Source organism: Eleginops maclovinus, chromosome 16 (genome assembly GCF_036324505.1).
Source record: "Eleginops maclovinus isolate JMC-PN-2008 ecotype Puerto Natales chromosome 16, JC_Emac_rtc_rv5, whole genome shotgun sequence".
In the NCBI taxonomy this organism is placed as follows: Eukaryota; Metazoa; Chordata; class Actinopteri; order Perciformes; family Eleginopidae; genus Eleginops; species Eleginops maclovinus.
In genome coordinates, this window is record NC_086364.1 from 5,503,603 (window position 1) to 5,513,532 (window position 9,930).

The following is a 9,930-nucleotide window of genomic DNA, read 5'->3' on the forward strand; positions in this document are numbered from 1 at the left end:
AGCTGTTTTCTGCGATGTAAAGATACTGCTTTTGACAATGGAGTCTGGTTGCCTTGAAGAGAGCACAGATGCTTGCTTCAGTTTTGCCGAAAAGAGTTGTATGACTTTGGTGAAAAACATGTTTATCTGCTGCCCCCCGAACATACATTACTTTACTTCTGTGCTGCTACTCATTTGTGCTTTTCCAAACTGGCGGTGTGTAACCTGCCTCTGTATTTAAAACACTGGACGATGGATGAGTAGCTCACACAACCTCACATTAAAACATCTGAACTATCCCTTTAAACTGTGTTTGTTGGTGTGTTTTGGTGAACTGCATGTGCAGCTGGAGTTTAGTTGGGGTGGAGCAGCAGGGTGTGTCGGCACGCTTTAGTGGTCGCCTCCAGCCGCTCTGTTTATAGCTGCTTTCCACTAGCCCAGCACTTTCCACTACTCCAACTTCAGCACAGTGCAGCCTCTGTGGCCCCCTGAGGCCGCGATTAAAATAAAAACACAGCTGTATATATTGGTGGCGTGAAGTTTTAACCTGTTGCACACTATTATTTAAATGTGAAAGTAATTAAAGTGAGAACAAGGTGCTGAGTGTGGGGCTCCCCTGCAGCTTTTAAGAGTTTATGTTCACCCTGCAGGATTCTAATGCTCCGGCCTGAAATGCTGCTCACATTACATACCTTTACTCATTAAATCAACCACTCATATGAGGTGTTTGTACTTGAGTCTTATCTTTTCATGCTACTTGATATACTTCTATTCCCATTCATCTCACAGGGAAATATTGTGCTTTTTATTCAACTGTATTTATCTGACAATTTCATATTTTTCACTTTCAATGGGTTAAGCACTTTAACCGACATCAGTCCTGATCAAAACGCATATTTTTTAAGAATTTTAAAATTTGAAGGCCAGCTTTATTTTGTTGGACTGGAAAGCATAGAATATATATTTGTTCATTTTCTCATATATATGAGGCCAGCATATATATATGAAAAATGGCTTTATCCGGTGCTAAGTAGTAAAATGTACAATTATGAAAGAATAGCTCTAGATTGAACAGTTTATATGAAGTGTTCAGTGTAGAGCTATTCCTTCATAAATGTTGACGTTATATGAGTCATATAATAACACTGCAACACAGCCCTAATGATAAAAAAAACTCAAACGTCCCAAGCGTTCTCATGACCATAGTTTTTGTATTTTATGTTTCCTGTTTTATTTGGAAATGTATTTTCTCTTTGTGTCTGGTCCGATTTTACTTCCTGTGTTTTCCCGCCTGTGCTTGATTGTCTGATTGTGTTCACCTGCTGCCCTTCTGTTCAGCTTTTGTAAATAAGAGTTCTCTTTTTGTTAAATCTACCTCCCGTCTTATATTTTACCGCTCTTGACCCGACTTCCAGCCAAACCCTGACAAGTGTAGCCCTGGGTGATATACAGTGCCTGAGTAAAATTAGGCTGCACACACACACACACACACACACACACACACACACACACACACACACACACACACACACACACACACACACACACACACACACACATAGCAGAACTATAATGGCAACAGGTCGAATAAGGCAACACAAAAGGCAAATGTTGAGTCTTCTTTGTTTATGAAGCTGTTAAAGGAGGTGATCAATGTGATTTACTGCTAGTAGCTCAGAGATAACTGACTGGTTCCTCTCATACAAGAAGGTTTGTTCTAATGTTTGACACAAGGAAGAAGAGCCCACAGTAGATCTTCCTTCTTGTGTCAACTTATTTGGTTTACTTTACTTAAAAATACCCAAAAATAACTGAATAGAAACTCAAATTTGTGATGAGTAAATGTAATATTAGCTTTCATAGCTCCAAAGTTATTTCATAGGTTTTGTTTCTGGAGTACAGAGCAACACTCACCACTTTGCACATGCAGGCACTACTGAAAGGTCAAAGGTCAACCCTAACCCTAAGTATAAAATGTAAAACACTTCATAAAAGCCAAACTAAAAGTCTAAAACCAGGCCTCAGAGTGACAGCACAAGGGAAGAACAGCCACGATGGTTGCCTGTCCTTCCTGTTCATCTTAGACAATGAAGGCAGGAAACAGAGTCACACATTAGGAAAGAGTGAACTGCTCACTGATGTCACCCCACCACATGTACAAGTGTTGGAAGCTGGGGGGCGGGCTGGTCCTGGGATCCAGCCCCTCCCTGAGACACAGACAGGAAATCCCGTCTGGAGACGGAGATGAGGAAAGAGTGACTTGGAGGAGAGCCAGTCAGGATGCCTCTGAGCCTGAGAGAGCGCGATGTACACTGAAACATGTTTTCATATCCTTAAGTGAAAGTTCCAACATTCCAACAAATTTCAATAGCCTTCATAGGTCTAGCATGTATAGTACGGGTCCCCAGCACATAGCAACTGCCGGATGATAACTTGTGTATTAGGCAATTTGCACAAAAAGCATAAGTTGCATTATTAAGCATGGATTACCAATAAAGCCGAAAAGCGATTTGGACAATTTTGGAGTGATTTTAGGTGTAACTGAGGATGCTGAGTCCATTTCTGACATGTTCAGGATCCAAAACAGCAGCTTTAACCAGAAGGTGGCCATAGGTCTACTCCTACTGTGCTGATTTTGATTAAACTTTTTGATAAAGATGTTTGGTGTTCATTTGGGTTGGACAGATTGCATTTATTTGAAGAGAAGTTGTCCGCAGTAGAGATAATAATTTATATATCCAATGGTCGCAACAGTATGCATGGGAGTCAAAATCAAACCACTGAGATTAAGAATATAATCCCTTTCTGGTTAAAACTGCCGTTGTTGATCCTGCTTCTGCATTCAGCATCCTCAATACCCAAAACCACTCCGAACCTCTACAAATTGGCCAAGTGATTTTTTTGACTGTCATTTCAAAGTATTCTAATTGTGCAAATTGCCCAACATATGCAAGTTAGCATCAGCAGTTTCTATGTGCTGTGGACCAGTTCCATACATTTCTATCATAACGCTTTGGGGTACCTAACATTCCCAGGTTCACACTGCTGGCCACTAGACTATAATGCTCAGTTTACAAAAAGGGTTTCCCCTGCATTAGTTGCACAATTTGGGAAGTGCTTCCAAACTTCTTTTTTTTAAAGCTGTTTTTTAAACATAATAATCGTATAAAATTGAAAAAAAGACTCAAATCCCATTAAGAGGTGTATTCCACTAGACCAGCATAGAATTACAATGCTGCACTGATTTATAGTCAGTAAAAAACTAAGCTTTTCAATAAAGAAAGACTTAATTTTCAATCAAATATTTATATAATATTCAACTGGTGAAGCACTCTGCACACAGCTCAGCTCTGCTTCTGTTGTATGTTTATAGTGGATTTCCAATCAAACTTTTTAAGGTGAAAACAAATTCAACTTGAGAAAGAAAAGTACTCAGCTAAGTTCATTGCTAGTTCTGTCAGAAGATCTTAATTTACTGCCATCATTACATCTCATCCCCTCTTTCTCCATCATGGAAACTGACACTGTTTCTCCTCAGCTGTGACACCACTGCCCTCTGCTGGAAGGCGCTAGCTAGTGCAGGCTGGAACAACCTGAAATTGAAGTCCCTCTCATAATGTGTCACTTTGATTGGGCAACATAATTAAAACGTTGTGAAAAACCATAAACCATGCATATTATGACAAAACATATATATACGGAGAATTCATTATTTGTGAGTATCTTTTTTCCCTTATAATTGAATTTGGACTTCTGAGAAATATCTATGGAATAAATGCATCATTATATTGTTTGGTGTAAAATCAGCATATCCCAATTCATTATGAAAGAGATTATAGAGCATATCAAATAAATATCCCAAACATCGCCCAAGCAACTGAACCAATATCTGCCAGTAACCCTGTAGACTTCACTCCATTTTACTGTTTAACTCACAAAGAAATAAATATAAATAATTGCCTGGGGGATGATTGGATTAGACAATATTTGTTGTATTGTAAACGATACACAGTTTTCTTGAAATGCCATTCTTGTCGGGGGAAAACTGTGTGATTTAAATATTGCAACTTGATAGATACAGTATGTACCTTTGACACTTTTGTGTTTCATTTCTTTTACTTATTGTCCAACAGGAGCTGATACAGGGCTAGATTATGTATTTTTATTATTATGCAACGAAAAGAACCTAAAGCTAAGTAAATGCTAAAACTGTTTATTCAGGACATTTAATGAAAGAGTGAGGGAGAAGATGTGTGCACTGTGACTCATACCTGTCGGAATACATTTGATTTAATTTAATTTATCTGCTGTATACGTTCAAACTGATTTCTATGTTGGTGTGACATGTAAAAGTGAAATGTGGATAGTGGACAGTTGCAGCCTTTAAAATATCAAAGCTGGCTGAGGCTGACTCCAACAAAATAATGAACATTCTTTGAGGTTTTATTGTTTTTTCATCCATCGAAAAACCCAAAGTCTTTGTTACACATTTAAAGCTTATGTATAGAAGGGGTCCAAAAACTTTCTAAATATGTTCTCCGTGTATTTGAAAGGTAAAATGTTCCATAAAAGTTTATTATTACACGGTCTTTCCACCTTTGGTATGACACAAATGAATTAAGAAATTATATCTTGTATTCATTTTACTTTGCTTTTGGATAAAAGTCACAGCTTTTCAGCTTTGCTAAAAGACAGATTCAATCTAAACAAGATTGAGTTATATGGGTCTGGTTTGGGTAAGTGACGTGCTGATAAGGTATTTGCGTTCTTTCAAGTAAGAGGACAGGATTAAAACACTTTACGAGTTCAACTGGGAGACACAACACAAGTGGGATGCACTGATACATAACCTGTGGCCTTAATGAAATGATATCTTAACAACAAATTCCACAAAAACACACATTACTCCTTTTAAACACATATGAAAGCCTATAGGTTCTTCTGGACCATATATAGTTAAATTGTTATTCAAATTCAATTTAGAACACCATTTACACCACATCCTGCTGCCACAAATAGTTTCTAGAGCACCAAATGTGGATTTATCCGCTGCTGAAAATAGTCCCCATGAATGCATAATTTCCTCCCTTGTTTTTAGAAAACATATTCAGCCTTTATCAGGATTTGTATTTGAAGATCTTTGAGACGGACTTAGATTTGGATGGACACTGAGTCAGGTTTCCTTGCAAAATAGTTGGAAATTTGAAAAAAATGTTGCAAATGATCCTTGTCTCCATTTCCTTCCAGTATTTGATCATAAGGACAGTTTCATTGAGAAGATCAGCTGGAAGAGCCATTAGAGATCAATAGTTTTTCACTCACCAAAACAGCCTTCTTATACATCAGTGCATCCCAAAATAAACACCATTTAAAATTGCACTCAAAAATATTAAATAAATAAATAAATATATATTTATATTGCCTTGTATTGATTTTAAATAATGACTGTCACAAGTCAGCCAAACACTGCAAACTTGCACACATGAGGTTGTGTCACTGAGAGAGAAGGCACAGCTAGGATAAATCAGATTTTAGGATATCACTGCTCTGAGGTTTTATATAAAACCAACAACCAGCCACAGTCCTCCATCAAAAAACACTGCACTACAACCTGTAAGGACAACATTTTCACATGCAGACAAAAAAATATCAATCCATCTGCAGTTTTCAAGTCCATACCAGTCAGTTGTTGTGTGCGTTAGTGACAGATAAATGTTTTTTTCCAACCAGTATACTGCTCTTTTCACTTGGGTTGCTTGTTAGGAAAACTGTAAGAAGCATTCTCCTCCTTCTCCCTTTAGTCTTCATCCTGGATGTTCTGCTTTTTCCGGGCCAACCGGGCCTTGCGTATCTCCTGCAGGGTTTCATGGGGGTCCATGATGAAGGCCAGAGCCACGCTGGCAGTGCCATCACCACTCTGCCGGGAGAAGCACAGGAAGGTGGCCCAGAGGAAGGCGCAGCAGCCCATGAAGGCCGTCCGCAAGTACAACGGCATCAGCACAAAGTTCAGAAGCTGTGAAGGAAAACATGACGTGGACAAACAGATATTCATAAACACTGTTGTCTTGTTTGGTTTTCAGTTGACAGAGTTACTTTCTTATCCTTACAGTTGGAAAAACAGTCAGACAAAACAAAGCTCTCTAAGCTTCTAGCCTTTTTAAATCCATAAACAAACTAAAATAACAAATAATGTGTAAAAATGTGCACCAAACCTAACTGAGCTTTATTATTTACCTGCATGAATGGCCAGTACATAAGTCCAGTCTGAAAGTGAAAAAAGAAAGGAAGAGTTTGACAAAATCCATACAGGCCAACCAGAAAAAAAAAGATATTAAAGGGGCCCTATTCTGCTCATTTCCAGGTTAATATTTGTAATGTGTTGAAGAGCTAGCCAACAGAAGCATGAGTGTTACATAGCAACGTCACTATGTTACTGCGTTTCAGGCAGGGGGGGAGTTTGTGGGAAAGAAACTCCCTGTTGAGGGAACACTGGGATTTGAGCCTTTGCAGACCAATTACATGCACAAAAACTACATAACACACTACAGGAAAGGGAAACCCCAAAAAGCATAATATGGCCCTTTAATCAGTGATATGTAACTTTTTACACAACTAATGAAAAACAGATTTCAGGACATATTAACTAATGAAACTATGACATTTACTGGGATTGTGAAACATTAATCCAGCAGCATTACACTGTGATTTATATTTGGCATAATATCAACTGCTGAAACTCACTGACTTTTTTAATCCTCTGGCACTAGCCGCGGCTGAATTACCCGGCTTGCTCTCGGACTACTTGTCCACTGCGCAAAAGCAGCAGCGAGCACAATCTGGGTTAATCTGTTTGTGAGCTGGCAGCAGCAGCAGCGTGGGGAGGGAAGGTGACTTTCCTCGGCTGGATGCTGCCGAGGCCTGCCTTACCTTCCAGGTGTTGAAGAACTTCTCTCTCCAGTCTTCAAAGATATCTTCCTTACCCTCCAAGAGGCTCACCCCTGCGGGATAGAGGAGACTTTTAGAGTTTGAGTTGATTTAAAAACGTGTGTAAGGACCTTAGATGGATTACTAAACGGGCCTACAGGGCATAGGCACAGAGGCCTGATTTACTAAATGATGTATAAAAATAATCAAACATCTACTAATGATCAAACATGTCTACAAAAGATAAATAAAGTAACTTTACAGATGCAAATCAACTAAATGAAGATGCTAAATGACTGGAAATTACGAAAAACATTCATATATTGACTACAAACGCGCAAAAATATCTAGAAAGAGATCCAAAACAACCAAAGAAGTGTAAAGAAGATGCAAAACCCCCACAAAGGATGCAAAACACAAACAATAACAAGCAAACTATGCTATACTAGATTGCCGCACAAAGATGCCAAAACCACCCTAATTAATAATGATGAATGCAAAACCACTAGAAAAACATTCAACACATCTACAATTAGACACAAGACAACTACAGACAGTTGTTCAATTACTAAAAATAGACTTTTAAAGTTTGGGTGTCTTGTTTCTAAGTAAGAGGGGGGTGAGGGGGTCCTACATGTTAAAGCCCAGGGGCCCTAATCTCTCCAAATACGTCCATGACTCACACCTCACTGTGACCCCATGATATTTGACTTTCTCTTGACTGAGGGATGACCTTCATGGGAAGCCTCATTAAATCAGTTTGACGTTAATATTTGCAGGCTGTACATGATATGTCTAATCAGCCTGAGTGTATGTTGTCTAAGCAAATATTCTGATTTTTTTTTACGAATGTAAAATCTGATGGTTTGACATAAAAAGTTGTAGTGATGTTACGATTTAGATATGTGCAGGTTCATAGACAAAACTCCCAATTGTCGGTGCATTAGATTGGATTCACCATCAGGCGGTTTTACCTGTGTAGAAGACACTGGTGGCCAAAGGCGACGCGAAGCTCTGGTCCAGCAGGAGTTTGCGTAAAACCATTCCGGCGGACTTCCCGGGGAACCTTCTCTCCAGGGCTCGCAGCCAGAAGTAATTGAAGTTCCCATGGAAACTGATTGCTACAATAGCCACGTTGCGAGTGTGTTTCCAGTCCATACTACCCTCTTGAGCTACGAGCTGATGGACCAGGTCACCGCCGGCAAACAAGCACCCGTACAGAGTGACATTGGCCAGCCAGGGAAACCTTTTGGCAGCCTCTTTGAGCACAACTCTCCTCATGTTGGCACCACTAGAGGGACGCTGGGGGTCCTAAATTGACGTTGCAAGGTCCTTGAATGTTTTTTCAGCCATCAAAACGCGGGCATAGCGGTTAAATTGATCTCACTAAGGCCGGATGTCAATCTGCTGGCCGGCAGGACGCTATCCATCTGTGTGCAATAATCAGAGAGGGATTAGACGGCTCCACTGGCTGCGGGAATAACACACATTACCGCCTTTCAGACGAGTAATGAGAAACACACACTCAGATAAAAAAAAAAAAAATCTAAAAACACTCATATATGCGTAAAACCTGCCATGGCACCACTTGGTCAATTGCAGAGCATGTAAAGTAGCGCGTCCTAGAATTACGCATGCGTAAAATCCATCAATCCACCCTATTATTATAAAAAGGCAACAGGGAAGAAAAATCTGCTGTGGAAAATAAATATATATCAAGATATTTCTGTCTGCTTCCACTCTCAGTGAGTCAGGTGCCTGTCCAACAAATCCTGCGGGTCGAGCTCTAATCTGAGGGATTGTCCCGGGACACTCAGACGTAGCCTCGATGGCCGTATACGTAACTACGTCACACAAAGCATTAGTTTGCTATGCAGTGGTCTGCGGTGACTAACCAGCTCTCTCTCTCTCTCTCTCTCTCTCTCTCTCTCTCTCTCTCTCTCTCTCTCTCTCTCTCGTTATTTTGGGACATTTTCATTTATTAGGCTGGGATATAAGAAACTGTAACTGTCAGGGTGGTCACATGATCACACCTAAGGCGGCGAGGACAGCTCAAACTGAAAGGACACACCCCCCTCAGGTGCAACCTCTTCACTTTAATTAGAGAACATCTACTGCATGATGTTCTGCTGTACAAATGAGGTGCTGTTGGGTGCAGTACGCAGCTGGGACATACTACTTTGACCTAGCATTGAACTTCGACCCTGTTGCTCATGTATCTGCTGAGCAAAGGAATGTGCTTAATAATAGCCAGAAAAGCATGCTGGCCTGCATACCGAAATCAACTTCTGTATGCATTAGGTTTTGGTAGATTTGGCTTAATGCATTTGACATACCGCACACTCAATGTGTTTTTTAGATGGCATGCATTGTGGTATTGTAATAAAAGTATCGGAACGCAGGTGTAAGTGAATATAATCTATCTATCTATCTATCTATCTATCTATCTATCTATCTATCTATCTATCTATCTATCTATCTATCTATCTATCTATCTATCTATCTATCTATCTATCTATCTGTCTATCTGTCTATCTGTCTGTCTGTCTGTCTGTCTGTCTGTCTGTCTGTCTGTCTGTCTGTCTGTCTGTCTGTCTGTCTATCTATCTATCTATCTATCTATCTATCTATCTATCTATCTATCTATCTATCTGTCTGTCTGTCTGTCTGTCTGTCTGTCTGTCTGTCTGTCTGTCTGTCTGTCTGTCTGTCTGTCTGTCTGTCTGTCATAATAATCATATTTTTGATCACACTATTTCTATTTTAAATGATAAGTGTGAAAATATAAAACTCATCTGTATTTCTATTTTGGAATTTTGTTTGCCTCATCTATGGATCTCTCTAACATGCTCTACTGGTTAATAAGTTTGACATAACTAAAACTGCAACAAGTTAAATTCAATATGACAAATGTATTCAAGCAGCAAGCCTGAATACATGCAGTTTCCATGTTATGCCCATAGAGGGCAATGCTACTCCACAAAGGGCCAGCAGGGGCTCTCAAGGTATCTGTCCAAAAATAGGTTT

General features: G+C 39.6%; 1 protein-coding gene across 1 annotated transcript; it reads right to left on the reverse strand.

Moving 5' to 3' along the window:
- Positions 1-3,544: 3,544 nt before the first annotated feature.
- On the reverse strand, positions 3,545-8,673 carry LOC134878389 (mpv17-like protein). The gene is made up of 4 exons (XM_063904406.1): positions 7,878-8,673; positions 6,907-6,977; positions 6,214-6,243; positions 3,545-5,992 (listed from the first exon to the last, which is right to left on the reverse strand). Exons 1-4 carry the CDS (start codon positions 8,182-8,184, stop codon positions 5,777-5,779), a joined length of 624 nt encoding a protein of 207 aa, XP_063760476.1. The 5' UTR covers positions 8,185-8,673; the 3' UTR covers positions 3,545-5,776.
- Between the last annotated feature and the right edge of the window lie 1,257 nt (positions 8,674-9,930).